Raw genomic sequence first — 27230 nt, forward strand, 5'->3', positions numbered from 1 at the left:
AATACCCACCCGGCTGAATGAAATGAAAGAGCTCCCGTGCGATACCTTGCGCTGCCTCCATGCGTAGCAGGATCACCTCCAGATACCAGGTGGTTTAATCCATGATTACCAGGATGTATTGGTGTCCCCTTGCGGTTTTTACCAACAGACCCAGCAGATCCATTGCCACCTGCTCAAAATGGCACCCCTATAATGGGCAAGGGAACCAAACGGTTTCTATAATGTGCCCTCGGAGCAGTGATCTGGCACTCCAGGCAGGTACGGCAGTAGTCCTCCACGGTGCGCCCTCCAAGTGTGCCCTGAGCAGGTGGGTGTGGGTGAGCTGCAAAACAGTTCTAACATACTGGGTGGGTATGAGTAACAAGTCTTTCGTCTCCCCATTGTACTTTACGACCTGATAAAATAAATTATGCTTGATGGTGAAGTGGGGGTAGCGCCACTCATTTACCCTGGTTGATAGTGCGCTGTCCACCGTGACTACCTGGTCCCTTGCATTCTGGAGGTTGGGGTCTTCTAACTGGGCAATCCCGAACTGGCACGTGAGGATTCCCGTGTCGGGTGGTCCATCTCCATAAAGGGGAGCCTGAGGTCCTCCTTGGACGATGGCTCACTTCCCGGCGCGGGGCTGTCTCCTTCCTCCTGGTATGACTCAACCCCAGTGGACAACTCGCGCAGCAGGGAGTGGGTTGCGCAGGCGACCGTCCTTTTTCCTCTCCTTCCTACCTCGCTCACGTGCCTCCCCAGGGTCCCTCCTCCACAGTGCCTGGAAGAGAGGTCAATCTCTACCGAGGAGGAAGGGACTAGGCAGGTTAGGAACAGCCCCCACTCGCATCTAGCACTCCCCGCTTGGGGTGGTTATCCGCACCGGCACGATTGGGTACCTCGTGGTGTCCCCATGTACACATGACACTGTCATCTCCTCGTCCCCCAGTTTGTCTTTTCCCTCTCGTGTGAGCCACTGTGGTTGGGCCAGGGTCACCATGCTGCCGGAGTCCAGCAGAGCGCTGGTGTCGACACCATTGATTCATACTGGAACAATTTGGAGGGGTCTGCGCCGAACAGGAGGTGACATAACTCGCCAACCGGGTCTACCCGGAGCTGGGGGGATGCGGAGGGCATGGACTCCTCCCAGCCAGGGCAACAACATGCAAGGTGTCCTGGCTCACCGCACTCATAGCAGCACCTCAGATCTAGGTCCAGCAGTGGATGTTGTCGTCGGTTTGGGTCACCCTCCCGCTTCACGGCCGGTTCTATCCGGGCCCCCTTCAGCCCCTCTCCTCTCTGTGCTTTTCTCCCTCCTCCCCGAGACCACTCTCTTCATCCGGGCCTCTTTTAGCAGGTCCTGGGTGTTGTGGTGGGTTTCCACCGCGGTCAGCAATTTCCTTATCTTGTAGGGGAGGGCGCCCGAAGATAACTATCCAGGGCGACCTTATCGATTATTGGGCTGGATGGTACTTTGGTCAGTAGCCAGCGCTTGGCAAGGCGCACCAGGTTGCTCTTCTGGGCACGGGGGGAGATAGTGGAGTCAAAGTCCCAGTGTTGGACCAGTTGTGCATCTCAGTTCTTGCTTGTTAGCGCCCACATTTGACAGCTGTATAGGTTATAATAGTAGCGGGGACCTGGTCCTATATGTTCCATTCCTTATATAGCCATTCTGTCTCAGCTCTTCAAAGTGGACAGTCTAAACACTGCCTGCTAATATTGGAGTCATGAGTTGTGCTACCACAACCCCACGGCGCCCAAAGCTATGGAGTTGCCCGCATTCTCCACCGTATCTGATAAACCGCGGGGTGTTTGGGTTGAGCGTGCAGAGATGAACACAGAGACGGGGAGGTTCTAGTCAGAAAACACGATTTTACTAGGCAACAACAAAATAACTTAGGTTTGGCTCAGTCCTTCTCAGATTCGGCTCCTTACCTCCGGGAGCTTCGTTCCCGTCCGTAGTCTCACTCCTTGCCTATCTCTCGGTTTTCTTTGCAGTGTGTCATGGTGCTCCCTTTATGTGGCCTGCACAACTGGTTGGCACTCTCCTCTAATTCCCTCTACTTTGGGCCATCAGTGTCAGGGTGCCCAGCCAGCCCGTGTACTCCCAGCAGCGGGAGGCAACATTGCTGCACGTACCTCCCCTCTGTCTACCAAACCCCAGGGCAGACCTCCCGGGATACCACAAAATAAATATATTCTGTTCATTGGGATTTCTGTTTGTCTACAAAAATAAACAGTTGGAGAAATGGATAGATTTTCTTCCCACAATCGACAGAAGTTGAATTATTGAGTCAAATAGTGAAGGAAAAGACTGAGGTGGAATTTATAGGTGTATTTTTTTACTTGATAGTTGTTGAATTGAGGAAGTGTGACCGTAGCCCGCGGAAACAATTCACATGTCAATTCCCCCCATCCCTATTGTGTGCTGTGTGTGTAGCTGGTATTGGTACGAACTGAACGTAGCCTACTCCTGCATGTTGCACGATAGTATTGAAATGTTTTGAAAACTGTAGATCGAACTGTTGGCTATGGCTGTGATTCTTTCTCGCTGCCGAAGATATTTTACTATTCACCCTATACAAGTCACATTTAATGAGAATGTCTACTACTGTTGTGACAGATGTGATTCTACTGTAGCGATTGGCTATTCCTCATCATTTGGGATGAATCGATTGAACGCCATCATTTATAATTTTCTCGTGAAAGGAAAATGATATGGATATATTGAAGCAACATCAAGAAATCAGTCAGGAAGTTAAAGCTTGGTTGCAAATGGGTTTAAGGACAACAAAGTCAAGGTATTAGAGTGGCCATCACAAAGCCCTGACCTCAAGCCTATAGAAAATTGAAAAAGCGTGTGTGCGCAAGGAGTCCTACAAACCTGACTCAGCTACATTAGCTCTGTCAGGAGGAATGGGCCAAAATTCACCCAGCTTATTGTGGGGTGCTTGTGGAAGGCTACCTGAAACGTTTGACTCAAGTTAAACAATTTAAAGGCAATGCTACCGAATACTAATTGAGTGTATGTAAACTTCTGACCCACTGGGAATGTGATGAAAGAAATAAAAGCTGAAATAAATTATTCTCTACTATTATTCTGAGATTTCACATTCTTAAAATAAAGTGGTGATCCTAACTGACCTAAGACAGGGAATTTTTACTAAGATTAAATGTCAGGAATTTTGAGAAACGGAGTTTAAATGTATTTGGCTAAGTTGTATGTAAACTTCATCTAATGTGTTATATTCTCCTACATTAATTTCACATTTTCACAAACTTCAAAGTGTTTCCTTTAAAATGGTATCAATAATATGCATATCATTGCTTTAGGTCCTGAGCTATAGGCAGTTAGATTTGAGTATGTCATTTTAGGCAAAAATTGAAAAACTGTACAATCCTTAAATTATCAATATTATTTTTTTAAATGTATGATTTGTAGGACCAACTCAATTGGCTTCCCACATACTCTACATATCTCACTCTCTCTCTTCCTTTCTGCCACACCAGCTGAGCCCAATCCAGCCTGCTCTCTCCCCGGCCCAGTCTCCCCTCCTCTGCCCTCCCTCCCAGCTCCTCTTGACCTCCACGGCCCTCCAGAAGTCAGTGCTGCCCTCCCCTCTACTCCAATCACAGCCCTCTCCAGGAGAGACTGATCAATTCGCCCTCCATTTTGGCTCCCCGGGCCAGCTGGGCCTGCCTGAGTCCTTCAACAAGGAGTCACTTGTCTCCAGAGTGAAGTTGAGCCAGTCCTCGTCCAGGTCAGAGATGTCATCGACCCGAGTGGAGGTGGTCAACCCGGCAGCCCTGACAACCGCACTGGAGGTACGGATACTAAGGGCCAGTTTGCGAGAATTAAGCCTAGTCCCAGAATAAAAAATTATTTCAATGTAGATTCTCCATTGAGCATGCATTGTCGCCCAGACCTAGGCTTAATCTGTGTCCGGGAAACAGGGTTTATAGGTAGTAGGCACTAATTTGCCGTGTCTGCCCGAGCACTTCATAACCAGGAAATAACTGTAGGGCTGTGTCTGGAATAGCACCCTTTTCCCTATGTAGTGCACAATTTATGACCATAGGGATCTGGTCAAAAGGACCAAAACCATATTTCTAACGCAAACTTCTGGGTTAACGTATGACTGTGTTTCCCCTAGAAAACCCCATACTCTGAGCGAAGGCACAAGCTGGATCAACGCAGCTTTCACCTGTCAGGTAAAAGACAACAGCTGTAACACTCTGAAAGAAAATTATCTTATTAACACCAGTGTCCACAAAGAGAAAGATGGGTGGTAATAATGTGGAGAAATTGTTCATTCAGCTGTTCTTGTAATCTAGCATCGTCTGTGCTGGTTTATTACAGCCCGATCAATTTGGGATTTTTGGGTCCGATAATGATTTTAGGGAGGCAAAAGTTAACAATTACCTATATATCTGCCAATATATTGTTCTCTTAGAGTTGGAATGAACAACTTTTTTTTTTAGGCACAAATTGTGCTCTAAAGCAGGGATCATCAACTAGATTCAGCCACAGGCCGATTTTCTCTTGAGCGGATGGCCTCGAGGCAGGAACATAATTTCAAATTTATACACTGTAAATTGACCACAATAAGCCCAAACGGATATAATATTTTACTAAAACATATTAGTTTCAAAACTTGCTTACATTTGTATACGATCACGTGTCTCTTATGTGTGGGAAAACTTGGAAACAGATTTCCAAAATTCAAATCACTTGAAGCTGATTTCCTGGTGTTATTTCCAAATGAATATTATAATTTTTTGCACAGAAAACATAGGGTGCCAAGTCAAACCACCTGTTGGAAAACCCTGCTGTAAAGGATTAAGACACTCAAAATTATGATTTCTAAATATTACAGTTAATCTTATTTAAGATATGTGTGGGGGTTTACATGATGACCACCAAAAACAACTATATCCTCTATAAATATCAAACTAAATTCAAAACACTTGTTCAATTTACATTTGTATAGGTACAATTTAAACATCTATGGCAGTGGATAATAATGCAGAAGTGTTTGTGCTGAAGCACCACAAGCACACTAATAAACATGGGCTGAATGAATTCAACTTATTCTCAAAGTAAATCTGAGACATCGCTAGTCACAAGTTCACAACCAATTCAGTGAAATGCAGTTTGTAATGTCACCAAATAGGTGTCAGCGTCAGCATTTTTATTGAGTGGATTCACTACAGTGCTTTACGAAAACAAATACCTTATGGCAACCATGCAATTAAAGTGTGTTATGTTCTTTTATAGCTTAATGGTTATGACAAGCATGTGCTAGCTGTTCGTTGAAACCATTATGTAAGTTACTTTGTTATACAATACAAAATCTATTGGCTATATAGTTCAACTGCAAATGGCATGCGCTGATGACTGAAAATGCTTGCCACACTGGTTTTAGTCGCACGTTCTAATTTAGCTAGCTAACAATCTTATGATTGCAAGCACATGGCTTACATTATGCAGATTGCACACTTTGGGAAAACTAACTAAATAAACTCACTAACATAATAAGCCCATACAGTAACCGTGTTATTTTTGGATCAAGGATGAGTGTTCATACATAAGTAGCAGATTGCTTGCTAGCTAGGTCTCCAACCTTTTCTAGCATGAGAGCTATTTCTTTTAAATTGTCGCAAGCTACAATTTTTTTACATTCTTCTCTCCCCTGGGTCTTTAGTGTACAAGATATATCTGGTAAAATAATGGTTAAACAACTCCAAGGGGGCTCTATAAAAACAGATTTTTTTTTTTACCCCAAATCATGTTTTATATTTTCCAAACTTATGTTCTCAGTTTTATTTGAACTGGTTTTATATATTTTTTTAGTTTTTCACTCTCAATTACAATGGTTCATAGAGAAACAATACAATTGGATGTTCTGAGTCCATGTTAAAGCATAAATCGCATCAGAATACCTTCTTTGGGGTGGAAGAAAACTAACACGTTAAATTGCACATCTAGCAAGTGAGGAATGTGCCGTCTAATCTGCTGGTCTCGTGATGGATCTGCTGCTGCTAATTTCATTGCAGTTTGTAAATAATAAATAGATACAAATGCTATACTTACTCATGATATACTTCTGCCAGGTAAGCCTACTTTGAAGTTAACATTTAATTGAGCTTTTAGGTGGAAGTATTTGTGAACCCACAAGACGGTTATCACACCAACTGGTTCCAGACGGATTGATAGACAAACATGCACACCACAAAGACAGACGGCGGCAATATTGCTGGAAATTAATTGGAAGATATTGTGTTCGGTTTTGTTATTTTTAAACCAGGGGTAGGATAATGTTGCGTTGATGAGATCAGGTATTCCCAAACTGGAGTACGCGCAATGCCGTCGGGGGTACGCCAAATAAAAATGTGATTCATTTGGTTGAGGTTTTTTTCTCACCTGAGTAGCCTCGTTTCACTGCCTAATATAAAATGAAACCATCTAGTGTTCAGCGAAATAACAACACAATGTCAAAAACAGGTGCCTAGTCAATTAATTAACATCCAGTCACGTTAACAGTTACTCTGTCACGGGAATTCAACTAACGGTCCGTGTGTAGCCAAACTTCGCTGCTGCTCATTCCGTTTGCTCGATAAATGTGACTCACCACCTGGATTCAGTCTTAAGTAGCAACATTTGAAATATTTTTTTTACATTTGATAAAAGTACAGACTCGAGCTACGAAATGGTATATCATACACGGCATAGGAGGATCAATGGGAAAGTATTTCTACCATGAAAGTTGATACACTTGTAAACTCACTTTTGAGAAAAGGACCTTTAAACGTTTTGGTAACAACTTGTGAGCTCTCCTTTGTCTACACCCATTCAGCATTGTTCACACCATCTTAAGCCAGCCCCACCCATCTCTTTCAGGATTCACATGAGGCTATGTGCTAAACAGTGAGTAGTGTAGTAAAGATTAAGATCAAAAGTGGTAGTAGCCTACAATAAGGAACATTTCCAGGTAAACAGAATGTATCCAGATAAAAAATATTAGATGACACTTACCCATACACACTTGTCTAAATTGATGGGCCATGTGAAAGAAATGCTTTAACCCCCAGCCACATCCAGTGGTGGAATAAGTACTAAATTGTCATACTTGAGTAAAAGCTGTAGCAGGATCAAGGGTGTAGGGTTTCCACATCACCAAGTTCAATAACAAAACATGCACCAGTAGCACAATTAAAATGCAAATGGTGAGTTTTAGGGATTTTTGTACACTGGGGAAGAAGGGAGAATTCACCAATTACTTCACAGTCTACAAGCTGTTCTCGTTGGCCATTCCATTCTCCAGGGGTAATCCTAAAACTCAGGTCCTCAGCCAATCCAGTTTGGAACACCAGGGGGGTAATCTGACAGTCCAGGTCAGAACGGGTAATCGCACAAATATTGTTCTCTCTTCTCCCACTCTTCATAACACACATTTTTCTCTCCATTCTCTGCCCCTTTGTGCAGGCCGCTTCCTCTTTTATCCCCAAGCACTCCCTGGCTGAATGAGACACAGCCTCGCCTCGTTGGGGCAGGGAGTCCATATAAGGCTCGGGGCTGGAGCCAGCGGGCTGCAAGATATCTCCCCTCAATAACCACTCCCCTCACCTCTCCCTGCCGTCTGCCACAAAGTATAAATAATTTCAAATTCCTTATATTAAACCAGATGGCACAGTTGTATTATTATTACTATTTTTTATTGATGGAGAGCCAGGGGCACACTCAGACATAATTTACAAACAAAGAATTTGTGTTTAGTGAGTGTGTCATATCGGAGGCAGTAGGGATGACTTGGGATGTTCTCTTGATAAGTGTGTGAATTGGACAATTTTCCTGTCAAAATGTAACGAGTACTTTTGGGTGTCAAGAAAAATGTATGGAGTAAAACGTACATTTTCTTTACGAATGTAGTGAAGTAAAAGTAGCCAAAATATAAATAGTAAAGTAATGTACAGATACCACAAAAAACTACTTAATTTGTACTATAAAGTATTTTTACTTTAGTACTTTACACCATTGCCCAAATGCCTTCACACCATTATATTAGCATACGCCATATATTTATGTGGTGGACACTTAATACGGTCACATGATATTGTTGTGGTATGTCACAAAATCGTGTTACGACCACACATCAATATTAATTTTATCTATCAATATTTTGCTCAGTCTTGCTAACTGGATGGTCTCTTCAGAAGGTGTAAAAGGTACAGCCAAATGGTTACTTGCATTGTAGCAATATCAGAAAAAGATAGTGTCAATATAAATAAAATATACAGTATGTACAAGAACAATGTCAATAATGTGATAGATGAGATAGTTATATGCATGCAATCCATGGTAAAGTGGCTGAACAGTGAGATAAACAAAAAAATAGTAGCAGCAACTTATGGTGTGTGTGTTAGGAGAGAGTCATGTGAATAGAGACACTGCAGATAGTGCTGATGACTGGTCCGTCCAAACCACACATGAACAAGGGAATCTATTCGGAGAGCCTGTTTCTGTCCTGTCCTTGACTTTGGTGCAGGGCATGTGATATCCATAGCCTCTTCGTCGACAAACTCCCTGATCTTGTCAAAAAGATAGTTTGTCTTGCTGTGTCCAGTCCAGGTGGTGCTTTTAAGGGCAAATCATTTATGGGAGGAAGGATGTTAGCGTTGCGCAGCAGCTGAAACCTGGTCCCGACAGTCTGAACGCTCCTTGGCAACGACACCAGGCTCCAGAGCATTGAAGCTGTAAAAGAGTGAATATCAACAAAAAATCAGAAGACATTACAACCCTGCACAACATCAATTCACCTCCCCTGTTTAGATAAGAATAACCTCATACAGTGAAAATAATTTTTTTACCTGAAGTGCTGGTACTGCTTGATCTGTGGCAGCGGCCTGAAGTACAGAGTCAGGTGTTGTTGCCAGCCATAGCTTTCCACCAGCACCGTACCATCCTCTAGTCCAACCAGCTGTGTGATGTTGACCTCTGTCACAGTGCTGTCCTTCACAACATCAGCAATCTCAGATAAAGTGTTCACTCTGGTCTTTCTGAAGCGCTGCTTGATGAAGCAGCAGTCAGGGGAAAACTTGGTCTGGCCTGTGATCAGGAAGTGAAGGTTCAGATTGTAGTGGAGCTTGGGCATGGTCCACCAGGCACAAACATGTTCTTGTTTTGGCCACTGCAGTTTTCACAAAACAGGTCCACACGAATTTTCCCAACTCCGTAGTTGGTGAGGAAATGGTGCATGTAGTTGATGACTGCGCTGCTGCCTTTGCTAGCTTTCTTTTTGATGACTGTATGACTGGTGGATTATGATGATGAGTGATTGATGCTGAAAGACAGATTCCAGATACAAATATTTTAGCATTATTATACAATATTTGTGAAATGGCATTCTGAGATAACATCACTACACACAGTTCATACAGGTAAACGGTAGCTACTGTAGCTTGCCAGCCAACTTTTATTTTTATTTTACCTTTATTTTACTAGGCAAGTCAGTTAATTCTTATTTTCAATGACGGCCTAGGAACAGTGGGTTAACTGCCTGTTCAGGGGCAGAACGACAGATTTGTACCTTGTCAGCTCAGGGGTTTGAACTTGCAACCTTTCGGTTACTAGTCCAACGCTCTAACCACTAGGCTACCCTAGTAATGTCAGCTGGCTGGCTAACCAATAGGTTCAATGTTAGCTAGTTAGCTAGCTAACAGGCTATAACTAGCATTACAAAATGGCATTCTGTGAAAATATAATTAACGTTACACACACCTCATACACCAAAGTTAATGTTAGCTAGCAAGCCAGCCACCTAACCTCCGCTAATGTTAGCTAGCTAACAGCAAGCTTTAACTTTGGATATTTTGTTTAGACATGTCACGTTTACGTTAGCTAGTTAATGAATGAACTATAATCCCCATCCATAGAGTAACGTTACTAGCAATACAAACCGATTGGAATAGCAAGCTAAAGTTAACCAAATAACGTTAGGTTTAATGTTATTAGTTAGCAAGCCAGCCATTGATCTCCAGCTGGCTAGCTAACAGCAAGCTTTAGCTTTCAATGAAAACAACTTTCTGACAAAATTAGAAATGTATAATATCTGAATCTGTAGTTAGATTCTTACCTGTATACATGGATGAAAGCTTTACGGGAGACCGCAACCCCTTTTATAAGACATCCTGTGTTGTTTCCGTTTAGTTTGCACAGCTTGTTTGGCCCGTTGTGTTCCACTGGTTTCAAAACATGTTATTTTCAGAGTGAGCGAGAGTCAGCATTCGTCGTCCAGGAAGTAGTCCATCGCAACTTTTTCATAGTGACCTTTGTCGATAATGCCTGATAAATTCAGGGCAACAATGTTATTGAGAGCAGTAGCAACATATTTGCAGTTCTCCATGGCTAACAGTATATCTTTTTTTTAAATGCAGTAGAAAGGCTTTATCTACGCATTACGAGCAGCTCATTTTATAGACACAAGGTGCAACACTGCAGCCCATTCCAAACTCATCTCTCGGCATGTCCAGCTCACTGATTATCTCAGCCAATCATCACTAGCAGGAAGGTTGCTGTCTTTCTCTGTGGCTAAGCCAACTAGGCTCGTAATTTATCAAATGTGTTTGTATTTACAGATGACATACAAGTTTGATATTAAGGCACATAAAAGTTCACATGTTCGAGAAGGCATTTCTGCCAAAAACACATTTTGATTTTGATTAGATTTTTAAAAGTATGTTCAAAAGGCTCTCCTGTGAAGTCATGACTTGCGTCCTAAAAACACATTTTGATTTTGATTAGATTTTTAAAAGTATGTTCAAAAGGCTCTCCTGTGAAGTCATGACTTGCGTCCTGAATCGGGACACAAATGGTTAAAATATTAATAGAGACACATACGTATTGGTTGTCGACGACACAACTGTCAGTGTCCATGCTAGCTGGGCAAACAACAAATGTAGATTTACCAATGCTAGCATTAGATGTGCTGCTTCCACAAGTCAGTAAATCTACATTTGTTGTTCGCCCAGCTAGCATGGACACTGACAGTTGTGAATCTGATGCAGCCGAAGAGCTACTGCCCCCTTACCCGGGAAAGCACTGAACAACAGACAGGGACGTTGGACCATTTAACCTTTATTTAACTAAGCAAGTCAGTTAAGAACAAATTCTTATTTTCAATGACGGCCTAGGGACAGTTAACTGCCTGTTCAGGAGTTTTTTGAGCGAGAATTAAGACGACTTTCGAGTAGTAAGACATGTATAAAGGCAACAGATACCATTTAATAAGAAGGGGCTAGAAGCGTCTTGTATTGTGTGCTATCGAGTGACTAGGACAGGCAAGCCCCATGCTATTGTGGAGGACTTAATTCTTCCTACTGCCGCAGATATGGCTGGGACAATGCTGGGGGAAAAGGCCCCAAAAACTACACAGACAATGTCTTCATCAAACAACACTGTTTCCCAACGCATCAGTGACATGGAAGGAGATGTTTTGAAATAATTACTACTTTGCATAAAAGCCAGTGAATTCTATGCGTCACAGCTGGATGAGTCAACAGACTTGGCTGGCCTGGCACAGCTCCTAGTATACAGTTGAAGTCGGAAGTTTACATACACCTTAGCCAAAAACTTTAAACTCAGATTTTCACAATTCCTGACATTTAATCCTAGTAAACATTCCCTATCTTATGTCAGTTAGGATCGCCACTTTAAATGAAGAATGTGAAATGTCAGAACAATAGTAGAGAGATTGATTTATTTCAGCTTTTATTTCTTTCATCACATTCCCAGTGGGGAATGTTAGTTAGTATTTGGTAGCATTGCCTTTAAATTGTTTAACTTGGGTCAAACATTTTGGGTAGCCTTCCTGTGCGGTATGACGGCTGCGTGGTCCCATGGTGTTTATACTAAACTTCTGACCCACTGGAATTATGATACAGTGAATTATAAGTGAAATAATCAGTGTGTAAACAATTGTTGTAAAAAATTACTTGTGTCATGCACAAAGTAGATGTCCTAACTTACTTGCCAAAACTATAGTTTGTTAACAAGAAATTTGTGGAGTGAAATTTGTAGAATGACTCCGAACCTAGGTGTATGTAAACTTCTGACTTCAACTGTATGTCCATTACGTTTATGGGAGGTCAATTAACAAAGACATCCTCTTCTGCAAACCACTGGAAACCATTACAACAGGAGAGGATATTTTTAAAGTACTGGACAGCTTTGTGACATCAAATGGACTTTGGTGCTCAAGATGTGTTGGTATCTGTATTGATGGCGCAAAAGCCATGACAGGGAGATATAGTGTAGTGGTAACGCGCTTACAAGCATTTGCTCCCGTTACCACTTCGGTACACTGCAGCATCCACCGAGAGGCTCTTGCTGCCAAGGGAATGCCTGACCGCTTGAAAGACATTTTGTACACTACAGTGAAAGTGGATAACTTTGTTAAAGCAAGGCCCCTGAACTCTCAATATTTTCTGCACTATGCATTGGAATGGGCAGCGACCATGTAATGCTTTTACAACATACAGAAGTGCGCTGGTTATCAAGGTGCAAAGTATTGACACGTTTCTTTGAATTGAGAGACAAGCTTAAAGTTTTCTTTACTGACCATAACGTTCACTCGTCTGACCGCTCGCATGTTGATCAATTTTTCACACAACTGGCCTATCTGGGTGATATTTTTTCTCACCTGAATGATCTGAATCTAGGTTTACAGGGACTCTCCACAACTATATTCAATGTGCAGGACAAGTTGGAGCTTTTCTCTGTCTGCATTAACAAGGACAACACACTGGTCTTTCCATCATTGTATGATTTTTTTGTGTGCAAATGTACTCAAACCAAAATTGTTGATTATTATTTGTGCCCTTGTCCTATAAGAGCTCTTTGTCACTTCCCATGAGCCGGGTTGTGACAAAGACTCACACTCATTCTTATTTTTAATAAATGTATTGTATAGTGTGTGTGTGTGTGTGTGTGTATGGCAGGCTTATACAGTGATGGCAAAAAACAACATTTGAGAGTGCGCTGACCCTGGTGCGAAGGGTGTATGCAGCTGGAGGTTGAATGTTTGAAGGGGTACGGGACTATAAAAAGTTTGTGAAACACTGGATAAGATAGTAGCTGGGAGCTTGCGCAGTCTGATACTTGTGAAATTTCTTTATGACAGTTTGCAGTGGAACATAGAATTGCATGTACTTTCAAAAAAATTGGCGGTGCACTGCGAGCTACTGGTAGCTCGTGATCAACCTGTTGGAGACCCCTGAGCTAGGCTTACTACAGTATCTTACTGGCTAGATAGAGCATAACTACATTGCTGGCCAGTGTAAATGTTAAGTGTAAATGTAATGAGTACAGGGGCGTCTTCATTATGTTTATTCTGTTGAAAAAAAGTTTCTTAAACCTAATGAAACGGGGAAGGACCTTCCTGCATTTGTCCAATAGAAACTCTCGTTTTAGTTTTGCAACTGTTTGGCTAATGATTACACCCCTGGGGTTCTTGGATGGTGAAGTGTACTTTTGATAATTGACTTATTCAAGTACGCTGTCTGTTGCGATCTACTCACCGTCAAACCACTCCCCCAAACCACTTCCTCTCACGTCGTGACCGAGGGCTGAATGATGTTCTATGAGCAGCCGTAGAGCGCCCTCTTCAGGCAACCATTATAATTGGCAGATAATATCAGTTCACCAGTTTATTGGTCAGGCTCTACTGGTTTGGTCTGGTTCAATTGCTTGATTCCCCTCTCATAGGTCCCTGCACCGGGCACAAGCGCCACAACTCCCGCCCCTCGTCCAGTAACTCGGAGGAGGAGGGAAAGAGCGGCACACGAAGAGGGAGGCAGGCGGTCAAGATGAGGCCAAGGAAACTGTTTAAACCCAGTGAGAACGACATTTAATATATATATATATATATATATATATATATATATATATATATTCTTTCAACAATATACGGTTTTCATGTTCACATAATTGGAGAACCAGTTCTCACCTCATAAAATAGCCCTTTATTCAACTAATTCCTCTTTCATTCAATTCTTTCCCTCCACTTCAGCAGCCAAGCCCAACCTCCACGCTCAGGCCCAGGCATGGGAGGAACAGAGCAGCTCTGACGAAGAGGAGGAAGAGGAGAAGAAAGGAAATGGAACAAAGGACAGGGCCTCGCTGGCAACCACGAAAATATATCACCACATCCAGAGCAGCAAGAGCGCTCGTGACACAGGTACAGCCATAGATTTGAATAGAACACTTAAATGTGATTCATTTCTATGGGTACAGTGATCTACAAAACCTTAGGACAAACAGCTCCACCTGCCCCCATGGTTTTCCAGAACAAGCTCTAGGTCTCACAAAAGGCACTGCTTTTGAATTCATAGTTATAGTAATGATTAGTCAAACCAAAAGCTATATTTATCTTCAAGGTGCAATATTCAAAAATCATCATTTCCTGGTTGCTAAAATTCTAATAGTTTGTCTAATTTCAGTTTGTGACAAAACAAGCAAGCATAGATAATCATTGTAGCATATAAACCACTGAAATATATTTTCAATAACCAAAAATATTGTATTTTCATGTGTTTGAAACTGGTGTACAAAACCGAAAGTAGAAGACACAAAAACTAAATCTAAGAATGGGAAGCATAGAAATGGAGCACGTAGAACAGATATACTGCTTCTTAGACTTGCTTTCAATTAGAATGACAGGTCTATAACTCAGATTTCCAAGTGAATTTGATCAGGTCGCCCAAAGAGTTACATATTGCAGCTTTAACTCTGAGCAGTTTGGAGAAGGATGCACTTGCACATCCAGTAGATATGTGTGTGAGATGGGGTGGGTGCTATTGTTAGCATACTATTCCTCTTTATGTGTTTGTTCATGACTGCATGTGTGTATATTCATAACTGTATATGCCTACATTTGTGTGTTGTCCCTAGTCATGGACGTTTCTCCGGAGGGGGACCTGAGCCGGGTGGTGTCGTCCCACATGGTGACGTCATCCAGTTGGGAGGCCGACGTGGAGGCAGAGGTGGAGGGTGAGCTGGGTCGCTCCCCTCACGACATGGGCGACATGTGTCGCCAGTTCAGCTCCGAGCTCCAGAGGAAATTCCAGGTTGCACCCATAGAAAATAGAATGCTTTTTTAACTTCCTGCTTTACGTCCCGCTTTACACTCAATATGGCTGCTGGTCCACGTGATATGCAGGTCAGAACGTGATATGCACAGAAACATCGGGATCTTTACTCCGGAGGAAAAAGTCAGGATCCGCAGCCACTGCCTTTTTAAAAACGTACTGTTTTGTTGATGCCCCGGTGTAGCTCCCCTGCAAAAGTTCCGTAGGCCTTTAAAGGGGAAATCCAGGATTTTACAACTTAATGTTAGATTATTCCTTACCTTGAAAGTAGTCTCTGAGCCAGGAGAAACTGTAATCCAGCCACTACACTAGCTAACAATCAATGGAAGTGAATGGGGCATGTGTTCAGTTGTTGAAATTTCCTGGCCTTTTCAAAATCTCCATATTTGGTTTGATGTCACTTAAAGGTGATTTGGCCTTTGTGAATAGGATTTTGTATTCTATTGGAGACCCTAAATATGTTCTACTTACCTCTGTTACGTGCGTCAGAATCGCTCCAGACGTATGGAGCTGTACACCAAGCAGTCTCTGAAGACCGTCCAGCAGCACGTCTCTTCCATCAGCATGAGAGTTCAAAACTACAGGTCAGTTAGTGTACACTAAATAGTGAACTGGCAACAGCAGGGTTGCTGACATCAATATCTCAGGTGCCACTGACTGTCTATGTAACCTTGAGCAAGGTACCTTTAACCCTTTACCTGCCCCAGGGGCGCTGCTCTGCGGCTGACCCTGTGCTGCTCCCAGCCTGTTGTGTGTGGTGGGGCTGGGTACTGTGACAGCAAAAATTACCAAAAGTCCATTGTCTCTGTATAATCGACCAATAAAGATTGCATTGTGTAGTATACAAGAATATGTCAATCTCTGACTGATTGTGGACATGCAATCTCTCTTGGTCTCCTCAATATCTCTCCCCTTCCTCCTCCCCCTGTCTGTGTGTATAGGTCTCAGAAGCTGGAACAGGTCAGGGGTGTTCTGCTGAAGGAGATCAACAACTTGGAGGAGGATGAATCCACTCTAAAGAACATGGAGAAGGAACTGACTGTAGGATTACTTACATTACATTGACATTGTAGTCATTTAGCAGACGCTCAGTTGGTCGCGTGTATGTGGTGGAAACTGACCAGGGCCCTTATAATATGGATATCTGAGTTCCTTTTAAAATGGTAAATCAACCGAGCACAACAAAATTAACATTGTTAAACTCCTACATTAACAGTATTTAATAGTAAGAGGCCTCCCTGACAATGCAGTATACCGGTATTCCAACCTTTTCAGGTTTGGATTGTCTATGGGAAATCCTCCCATGCTTTAGTTGACTGTATGTTGATTGAATCAGTGTTATCATTTCACTTCTCTCTCCTTAGACATACTGGAGGAAGCAGTCTGTGGCTTTCCATTCCTACCAGGAGAAAGAGACTAGAAGGTGTGTGTGTGTGTGTGTGTGTGTGTGTGTGTGTGTGTGTGTGTGTGTGTGTGTGTGTGTGTGTGTGTGTTTCTGCCACATTCAGGGAGTGAAAGTTCCCAGGTGGGAAAATGTTGTTTCCCCCCCCCCCCCCTCCCCCCCCAAACGGACACGCTGCAAAGATTGCAATTTAGCCTCTAGTCCTCCCCTGCTCCATTACAAAAGGACCATATAACACATTGTATCATTTTTTTAACCTGGGGGAAATTAACTGTGACCAAAAATACAAGTATCTCTGTTGTGAATGAGGCCGGATCTCTGTCTCAAAAGAACTGAGTTATTTGTTTCTCCGGGATGTGGTCATAACATGACTATTCACATGACTGTTTAGAACTAAAGAAAGGTATCTCAAACTGGGTCAAAGCTCTTAAAAATTGTGCTAATTGCAATTTTCTACGGTGTAGAATAATAGTGAAGACATCGAAACTATGAATAACACATATGGAATCATGTAGTAACCAAAAAAAGTTAAACAAATCAAAATATATTTTATATTTGAGATTCTTCAAAGTAGCCACCCTTTGCCTTGATGACAGCTTTACACACACTTGTCATTCTCTCAACCAGCTTCACCTGGAATACTTTTCCAACCGTCTTGAAGGAGTTCTCACATATGCTGAGCACTTTTTGGCTGCTTTTCCTTCACTCTGCGGTCCAACTCAATTGGGTTGAGGTCGGGTGATTGTGGAGGCCAGGTCATCTGATGTCACACTCCATCACTCTCCTTCTTGATCAAATAGCCCTTACATAGCATGGAGGTGTGTTGAGTTATTGTCCTGTTGATAAACAAATGATAGTTCCACTAAGCGCAAACCAGATGAGATGGCTAATCGCTGCAGAATGCTGTGGTAGTGGTGCTCATTAAGTTTGCCTTGAATTCTAGATAAATCACAGTGTCACCAGCAAAGCACCATCATACCTCCCACTCCATGCTTCACAGTGGGAACAACACATGCGGAGATCATCCGTCAACTACTTTGTGTCTCACAAAGACATGGAGGTTGGAACCAAAAATCTAAAATTTGGACTCATCAGACCGAAGGACAGATTTTCACAGGTCTAATGTCCATTGCTCGTGTTTCTTGGCCCAAGCAAGTCTCTTCTTACTGATGTCCTTTAGTAGTGGTTTCTTTGCAGCAATTTGACCATGAAGGTCTTATTCAAGCAGTCTCCTCTGAACAGTTTATGTTGAGATGTGTCTGTTACTTGAACTCTGTGAAGCATTAATTTGGCCTGCAATCTGAGGTATAATTAACTCTAATTATCCTCTGCAGCTCTCATGTGGCGGTCCTCATGAGAGCCAGTTTCATCATAGCGCTTGATGGTTTTAGTGACTGCACTTGAATAAAATTTCAAAGTTCTTGAAATTTTCCAGATTGACTGATCTTCATGTCTTAAAGTTATGATGGACTGCTGTTCTTGACATATTATGGACTTGGTCTTTTACCAAATAGGGCTGTCTTCTGTATACCACCCCTACCTTGTCACAGTGCAACTGATTGGCTCAAATGCATTAAGAAGGAAAGAAATTCCACAGATAACTTTTAACAAGGCACTACTGTTAAATGATATGCATTCCAGGAGACTACCTCATGAAGCTGGTTGAGAGAATGCCAAGAGTTTGCAAAGCTGTCATCAAGGCAAGAATAATATATATATTCTGATTTGTTTAACACTTTTGGTTACTACATTATTCCATAATTTTGATATAATTTTGTATTTATTATACAATGTAGAAAATAGTAGAAAATAAAGAAAAACCCTGGAATGAGTAGGTGTGTCTACACTTTTGACTGGTACTGTATAAGGGTGTATATACAGGTACTGTATAAGGGTGTATATACAGTTGAAGTCAGAAGTTTACATACACCTTACCCAAATACATTTAAACTCAGTTTTTCACAATTCCTGACATTTAATCCTAGTAAGAATTCCCTGTCTTAGGTCAGTTAGCGTCACCACTTTATTTTAAGAATGTGAAATGTCAGAATAATAGTAGAGAGAATGATTTATTTTAGCTTTTATTTCTTACATCACATTCCCAGTGGGTCAGAAGTTTACATACACTCAATTAGTAGTTGGTAGCATTGCCTTTAAATTGTTTAACTTGGGTCAAACATTTCAGGGAGCCTTCCACAAGCTTCCCACAATAAGTCGGGTGACTTTTGGCCCATTCCTCCTGACAGCTGGTGTAGCTGAGTCAGGTTTGTAGGCCTCCTTGCTCGCACACGCTTTTTCAGTTCTGCCCACAATTTTTCAATGGGATTGAGGTCAGGGATTTGTGATGGCCACTCCAATACCTTGACGTTGTTGTCCTTAAGCTGTTTTTCCACAACTTTGGAAGTATGCTTGGGGTCATAGTCCATTTGGAAGACCCATTTGCGACCAAGCTTGAACTTCCTGACTGATGTCTTGAGATGTTGCTTCAATATATCCACCAAAATGTTCCTTTCCTCATGATGCCATCTATTTTGTGAAGTGCACCAGTCCCTCCTGCAGCAAAGCACCCCCACAACAGGATGCTGCCACCCCCGTGCCTCACGGTTGGGATGATGTTCTTCAGCCTGCAAGCGTTCCCCTTTTCCTCGAAACATAACATTGGTCATTATAGCCAAACAGTTCTATTTTTGTTTTATCAGACCAGAGGACATTTCTCCAAAAAGTCCGATCTTTGTCCCCATGTGTAGTCGCAAACCGTAGTCTGGCTTAGTCACCCTCCTGCACTACCCATTCACCCAGGACTGCGTGGCCAAGCATGACTCCAACACCATCATTAAGTTTGCTGACGACAACAGTGGTAGGCCTGATCACCGACAACGATGAGACAGCCTATAGGGAGGAGGTCAGAGACCTGGCAGTGTGGTGCCATGACAACAACCTCTCCCTCAATGTGAGCAAGACTAAAGGAGCTGATCGTGGACTACAGGAAAAGGAGGGCGGAACAGGCCCCCATTAACATCGACAGGGCTGAAGTGGAGCCAGAACAGGCCCCCATTAACATCGACAGGGCTGAAGTGGAGCGGGTCAAGAGTTTCAAATTCCTTGGTGTCCACATCACCAATGAACTATCATGGTCCAAACAAACCAAGACATTTGTGAAGAGGGCACGACAACACCTCTTCCCCCTCAGGAGACTGTAAGATTTAGCATGGGTCCCCAGATCGTCAAAAGGTTCTACAGCTGGACCATTAGGAACATCCTGACCGGTTGCATCATCGCCTGGTATGGCAACTGCACAGCATCTAACCGGAACGCGCTACAGAGGGTAGGGCGTGCGGCCCAGAACATCACTGGGGCCATACTTCCTGACATCCAGGACATACATACTAGGCAGTGTCAGAGGAAGGCCCCAAAAATTGTCAGACTCCAGTCACCCAAGTCATAAACTTTTCTCTGCTACTGTACGGCAAGCGGTACCGGAGCGCCAAGTCTAGGTTCAAATGGCTCCTTAACAGCTTCTACCCCAAGCCATAAGACTGCTGCTGAACAATTAATCAAATGGCCACCCGAACATTTACATTGACCCCCCATTTGTTTTTACACTGCTGCTACTGTTTATTATCTATCCAGTCACTTTACAAATGACCTCGACTAACCTTTACCCCCTGTATATAGCCTCGTTGTTATGTAATTTTCTTGTTACTTTTTTAAATATTTTTTGTTACTTTAGTTTATTCAGTAAATATTTTCTTAACTCTTTTTCTTGAACTGCATTGTTGGTTGAAACTCCCCATCCCAGATCCGGGATCGTGAATAAAGCCTCAGGCTCATTAGCATAACGCAACGTTAACGATTTCTGAAAATCGCAAATAAAATGAAAATAATGCGCCTGCTCTCAAGCTTAGCCTTTTCTTAACCTGTTGAAACTCTAGGGGCGCAATTTCATTTTTGGATGAAAAACGTTCCCGTTTTAAACAAGATATTTTGTCACAAAAAGATGCTCGACTATGCATATAATTGATAGCTTTCGAAAGAAAACACTGACGTGTCCAGAACTGCAAAGATATTTTCTGTGCGTGCCCTAGAACGTGAGCTTCAGGCAAAACCAAGATGAGACGGCATCCAGGAAATGAGCAGGATTTTTGAGGCTCTGTTTTCCATTGTCTCCTTATATGGCTGTGAATGCGAGAGGTGTAAGTCTGCCCTTTCTGTCGTTTCCCCAAGGTATCTGCAGCATTGTGACGTATTTGTAGGCATATCATTGGAAGATTGACCATAAGAGACCACATTTACCAGGTGTCCGCCGGGTGTCCTGCTCCGAAATTGGTGCGCAAAAGTCAGCTGCAAGTATTTTTCCATGGAATTTAGAGAAGAATACAGGCTTCCACGAACGATATATCAATGAAGAGATATGTGAAAAAACACCTTGAGGATTGATTCCAAACAACGTTTGCCATGTTTCGGTCGATATTATGGAGTTAATTCGGAAAAAGTTTGACGTTGTTGGTGACTGAATTTTCGGTTAGTTTCGGTAGCCGAATGTGATGTACAAAACGGAGCGATTTCTCCTACACAAAGATTCTTTCAGGAAATACTGAACATTTGCTATGTAACTGAGAGTCTCCTCATTGAAAACATCCGAAGCTCTTCAAAGGTAAATGATTTTATTTATTTGGTTATCTGGTTTTTGTGAAAATGTTGCGTGCTAAATGCTACTCAAAATGCTAAGCTAGCTTAGCATACTGATTACACAAATTAGTCAATTGCTATGGTTCAAAAGCATATTTTGAAAATCTGAGATGACAGTGTTGTTAAGAAAAGGCTAAGCTTGAGAGCAGGCGCATTATTTTCATTTTATTTGCGATTTTCAGAAACCGTTAACGTTGCGTTATGCTAATGAGCCTGAGGCTTTAGTCACGATCCCAGATCCGGGATGGGGAGATTTAAGAGGGTTTAACAACACTGTCATCTCAGATTTTCAAAATTTGTCTCCTTATATGGCTGTGAATGCGAGAGGTGTAAGTCTGCCCTTTCTGTCGTTTCCCCAAGGTATCTGCAGCATTGTGACGTATTTGTAGGCATATCATTGGAAGATTGACCATAAGAGACCACATTTACCAGGTGTCCGCCGGGTGTCCTGCTCCGAAATTGGTGCGCAAAAGTCAGCTGCAAGTATTTTTCCATGGAATTTAGAGAAGAATACAGGCTTCCACGAACGATATATCAATGAAGAGATATGTGAAAAAACACCTTGAGGATTGATTCCAAACAACGTTTGCCATGTTTCGGTCGATATTATGGAGTTAATTCGGAAAAAGTTTGACGTTGTTGGTGACTGAATTTTCGGTTAGTTTCGGTAGCCGAATGTGATGTACAAAACGGAGCGATTTCTCCTACACAAAGATTCTTTCAGGAAATACTGAACATTTGCTATGTAACTGAGAGTCTCCTCATTGAAAACATCCGAAGCTCTTCAAAGGTAAATGATTTTATTTATTTGGTTATCTGGTTTTTGTGAAAATGTTGCGTGCTAAATGCTACTCAAAATGCTAAGCTAGCTTAGCATACTGATTACACAAATTAGTCAATTGCTATGGTTCAAAAGCATATTTTGAAAATCTGAGATGACAGTGTTGTTAAGAAAAGGCTAAGCTTGAGAGCAGGCGCATTATTTTCATTTTATTTGCGATTTTCAGAAACCGTTAACGTTGCGTTATGCTAATGAGCCTGAGGCTTTAGTCACGATCCCAGATCCGGGATGGGGAGATTTAAGAGGGTTTAACAACACTGTCATCTCAGATTTTCAAAATATGCTTTTGAACCATAGCAATTCACTAATTTGTGTAAGAGTATGCAAAGCTAGCTTAGCATTTTGAGTAGCATTTAGCACGCAACATTTTCACAAAAACCAGATAACCAAATAAATAAAATCATTTACCTTTGAAGAGCTTCGGATGTTTTCAATGAGGAGACTCTCAGTTACATAGCAAATGTTCAGTATTTCCTGAAAGAATCTTTGTGTAGGAGAAATCGCTCCGTTTTGTACATCACATTCGGCTACCGAAACTAACCGAAAATTCAGTCACCAACAACGTCAAACTTTTTCCGAATTAAAACCTCTTGAAACTCCCCATCCCGGATCCGGGATTGTGACTAAGCCTCAGGCTCATTAGCATAACGCAACGTTAACGATTTCTGAAAATCGCAAATAAAATTAAAATAATGCGTTTGCTCTCAAGCTTAGCCTTTTCTTAACAACACTGTCATCTCAGATTTTCAAAATATGCTTTTGAACCATAGAAATTGACTAATTTGTGTAAGAGTATGCTAAGCTAGCATAGCATTTTGTGTAGCATGTAGCACGCAACATTTTCACAAAAGCCAGATAACCAAATAAATAAAATCATTTACCTTTGAAGAGCTTCTGATGTTTTCAATGAGGAGACTCCCAGCCACATACCAGATGCGCAGTGTTTCCTGAAAGCGTCTGTGTGTAGGAGAAATCGTTCCGTTTTCTACATTGCGCCTGGCTACCGAAACGAACCGAAAATGCAGTCACCTACAACGTGAAACTTTTTCCGGATTAACTACATAATATCGACCGAAACATGGCAAACGTTGTTTGGAATCAATCCTCAAGGTGTTTTTTCACATATCTCTTCATTGACATGCAGTTCGTGGAAGCTTGCTTCTCTCTCTGTGCCCCATGGAAAAATACTGGCAGGTGACTTTTGCGCACCAATTTCGGCGCAGGACACCGGGCGGACACGTGGTAAATGTGGTCTCTTATGGTCAATCTTCCAATGATCTGCCTACAAATACGTCACAATGCTGCAGACACCTTGGGGAAACGACAGAAAGGGCAGACTCATTCCTCTTGCCTTCACAGCCATATAAGGAGATCGTGAAAGACAGAGCCTCAAAAATCCTTGTCATTTCCTGGATGCCAAGTCATCTTGGTTTTGCCTGAAGCTCACGTTAAAGGGCACGCACAGAGAAGATATTTGTATTTCTGGACACGTCAGTGTTTTCTTTCGAACAGTAGCAATTATATGCATAGTCGAGCATCTTTTTGTGACAAAATATCTTGTTTAAAACGGGAACGTTTTTCTTCCAAAAATGAAATAGCGCCACCATAGGTGTAAGAGGTTAACTCCATAATATCGACCGAAACATGGCAAACGTTGTTTGGAATTAATCCAAGGTGTTTTTTCACATATCTCTTCATTGATATATCGTTCGTGGAAGCCTGCTTTCTTCTCTGAATTCCATGGAAAAATACTTGCAGCTGAGGTTTGCGCACCAATTTCGGCGCAGGACACCGGGCGGACACCTGGTAAATGTGGTCTCTTATGGTCAATCTTCCAATGATATGCCTACAAATACGTCACAATGCTGCAGACACCTTGGGGAAACGACAGAAAGGGCAGGCTCATTCCTCTCGCATTCACAGCCATATAAGGAGACAATGGAAAACGGAGCCTCAAAAATCCTGCTCATTTCCTGGATGCCGTTTCATCTTGGTTTTGCCTGTAGCTCACGTTCTAGGGCACGCACAGAGAATATCTTTGCAGTTCTGGAAACGTCAGAGTGTTTTCTTTCCAAAGCTACCAATTATATGCATAGTCGAGCATCTTTTTGTGACAAAATATTGCGCTTAAAACGGGCACGTCTTTTTATCCAAAAATGAAATAGCGCCCCCATAGCATCAAGAGGTTAAGGTCCTGTAAATAAGCATTTCCCGGTGAGGTTGTTGTATTCGGTGCATGTGACGGGTGCAAATTGATATGATTTACTAGTTTGATGGTTGTAACAATCGCACCATATTATCAAACTTATTTCATTTCAAACTTTACAGTTCTCTAGTATAGGCTACTTATCGTAATGAACGATATCAGCAAAATTCCTGCAATAAGTGATCGGTATGGTCAGTGTCAATAATTTTCAGTTTATTGTCCTAGTTCTAACCTGACTTCTCTACTTTAAACAATGCAACACCACTGTGAGGTCATGTCCCTGATACATTCATGTCCCTCATTGTTTTTTATTATTTATGAACAACTGGTGTTTTGTCATTTACAATACAACAAAAACACACAAATGTGAGTGGTAAAGGTTTAGTATTTTTATATTTCATTTTCTCCTCCCTCTCTCTCCCGCTCGCACGCTCTCTCTCACCCATGGCTCATTTGCTCTTTCGTGTGCTCTTCTTCAACTTTTCGTTCTTTGCCCTCCTCAGACTGCAGAGCCTCAAGAGTACCTTTCAGACCGATGTGTGTCACAGCCTGGAGTACGAGGAGAGGATCTTCACCTCTCAGGTGTGGATCATCCAAACTTTAGCGCTAGACTTCATCTACACTGTAGCCTCCCGCTTCATATACACAACAATTCCATACAGCAAAGTACAGAGAATAGAGAAAGAGGAACAGCTGACCCACGAAATCTAAAGTACATGTCACCTTGTCTTTTGATCAACTTGCATTCCTTATGTCTCACAGGCTTACCTGTTACAATGTTTTTTACCAGAAACTCAGCTCATCTGAGCTCAGTTTTAAGCAATAGGATTTCAGTCCTGTGCTGTGCAGTATGGCATTATGCTTATCCTCATTTTCTCTGCCGTGTGCCACTGTGAAGAGTTCAAACCTTAACAAATATTTGTCACCCACTGTCTTCAGATGTGCCTGATGAGGAAAGACATGAAGTCAGTTCAGGACAGACTCTTCAAGGAAATGGTGAGTGGAAATGACAGTTGTGACTAGGCAAGGCACTAATAAACAATTAGACCCATGTCTCTTTCCACCGCACGGCATTAAATCCCCCTAAAAATATCTGTCAGTTTAAGCTAGAGATATGTTTTTTTGTAATGGATGCATCTCAGTTCACAACACGTTTGTCAGACCATGAAACATCCCGAAAATTGTCTGTAGTGTCCGAACTGGTTCGGCCCACAAACTATTATGACCCCTATGGAAAGATGAAGCTCTTACGAAACCCACAAGAGTCTTGGGACTCGTCTGAAGTCGGTACAGCTGATTTGCCAACTTCTGTCTGTAGCGTCCAAACAGTTTGGGTACACACTAATATGACCCCTCTGTGGAAAGGTGAGACTCTCACGAACACGTCGATTGTTTTGCTCTAGGATGCCCACAGGCCTCACAAGACTCGTCTGAAAGTTACACGGCACCAGTTGAAAAAATGAATGAAAGAAAATCTGGAGACTGTTTAGTGCCACAAATAAGGGGTTAAATACATGTTTAAAAAAAATAAATTATATATATACACACTTCAGAACAAACTTCCTTCAGATTTTTGTTTTTCAATCCGTTTGTATGGGCTAATAGCAGTAAGGCCAAAAAAAAATTTTTTTTAAATAAAATTTACTTTATATACTTCTAGGAGTCTTAAAATTAAAAATCAATTAGCTAAATTATGTCCTTCAATTACATATAGTTTAGTAGATTAGATTTATGGGATATTACAGAGGTCCCTCTTTTGAAAGTCCTACTCAAAAGTGCTACCTTTATTAGCGCAGACTGAGACTGCATCCCGAGGTGTTGCAAGTGTATTTGAGGGCTGTGTTTTTGTGTGTCTCCTCAGCAAGACGAGGAGATAATGAGTGTGAGGAGAGGACTACAGGCTCTTTTCCTGCCAGAGGGACCAAGATTTTAAACCCAAATCAAGTACCTCTGCACATTTATAAGATATGTTTTGTGTTCTGTGAAGTTTGCCCGTCATTCTACATTAGCTGTAATCAAATTTAATATATTAAGCATAAGTTAAAGAAATATATATACATGCCTTATTTTTAAAAAAATATCAAATGTGAATTTATATTAACATTTTTTTATCAGATCATTTTTGTATTTTTGCAGTGATGTTTGACACTAACTTTATAGTTTTAACTGTCTCTCCATAAGAGTAGTATTTTCAATATAAATAATGCATTTCTGTGAACATTGTTTGAATGGCATTTTATCTGTACAAGGTTGCCTGCTATTTGTTTGCTGTTAAGGTCGCCTAAGTTTATTAAACTTTTTAAAACAAAAACGTGTATTCAGAGAAACCATAATGTACCTTACTTGGCATGGAAAGATGAAAGCAGTATGTCAACATATTCAAGTTATTTTTATGGACAAATATCATTTTCAGAATCAGCTATTATGCTTTACAGTGCATTTGGAAAGTAATTAGACCCCTTGACTTTTTCTAAATTTTGTTACGTTACAGCCTTATTCTAAAATGGATTAAATACATTTAAAAAGTCCTCAATCTACACACAAGCGCCCATAATGACAAAGCAAAAACTTGTTTTTAGAATTTTTTGCACATTACAAGACTCTTTGTTATGAGACTCGAAATTGAGCTGAGGTGCATCCTGTTTCTATTGACATCCTTGAGACGTTTCTACAACTTGATTGGAGTCCACCTATGGTGTATTCAATTGATTGGACATGATTTGGAAAGGCACACACCTGTCTGTATAAGGTTCCACAGTTGGGAGTGCATGTCAGAGCAAAATCCAAGCCACGAGCCCAAATTAATTGTCCGTAGATCTCCGAGGCAAGGTTGTGTCGAGGCACAGATCTGGGGAAGGGTACCAAAACAATTATGCAGCATTGAAGGTCCCCAAGAACACAGTGGCCTCCATCATTCTTAAATGGGAAATGTTTGGAACCACCAAGACTTCCTAGAGCTGGTCGCC

General features: G+C 41.8%; 1 protein-coding gene across 1 annotated transcript; it reads left to right on the forward strand.

The window, feature by feature from the left end:
* The first annotated feature begins 1106 nt into the window (after positions 1-1106).
* sycp2 (synaptonemal complex protein 2) lies at positions 1107-26566 on the forward strand. The gene is made up of 13 exons (XM_064993522.1): positions 1107-1354; positions 2060-2117; positions 3493-3807; positions 4137-4194; positions 13745-13873; positions 14049-14216; positions 14930-15105; positions 15616-15710; positions 16068-16167; positions 16491-16549; positions 24768-24846; positions 25204-25260; positions 26126-26566. Exons 1-13 carry the CDS (start codon positions 1107-1109, stop codon positions 26195-26197), a joined length of 1614 nt encoding a protein of 537 aa, XP_064849594.1. The 3' UTR covers positions 26198-26566.
* The last annotated feature ends 664 nt before the right edge of the window (positions 26567-27230 follow it).

This window comes from Oncorhynchus masou, chromosome 18, assembly GCF_036934945.1.
Source record: "Oncorhynchus masou masou isolate Uvic2021 chromosome 18, UVic_Omas_1.1, whole genome shotgun sequence".
Lineage (NCBI taxonomy): Eukaryota > Metazoa > Chordata > Actinopteri > Salmoniformes > Salmonidae > Oncorhynchus > Oncorhynchus masou.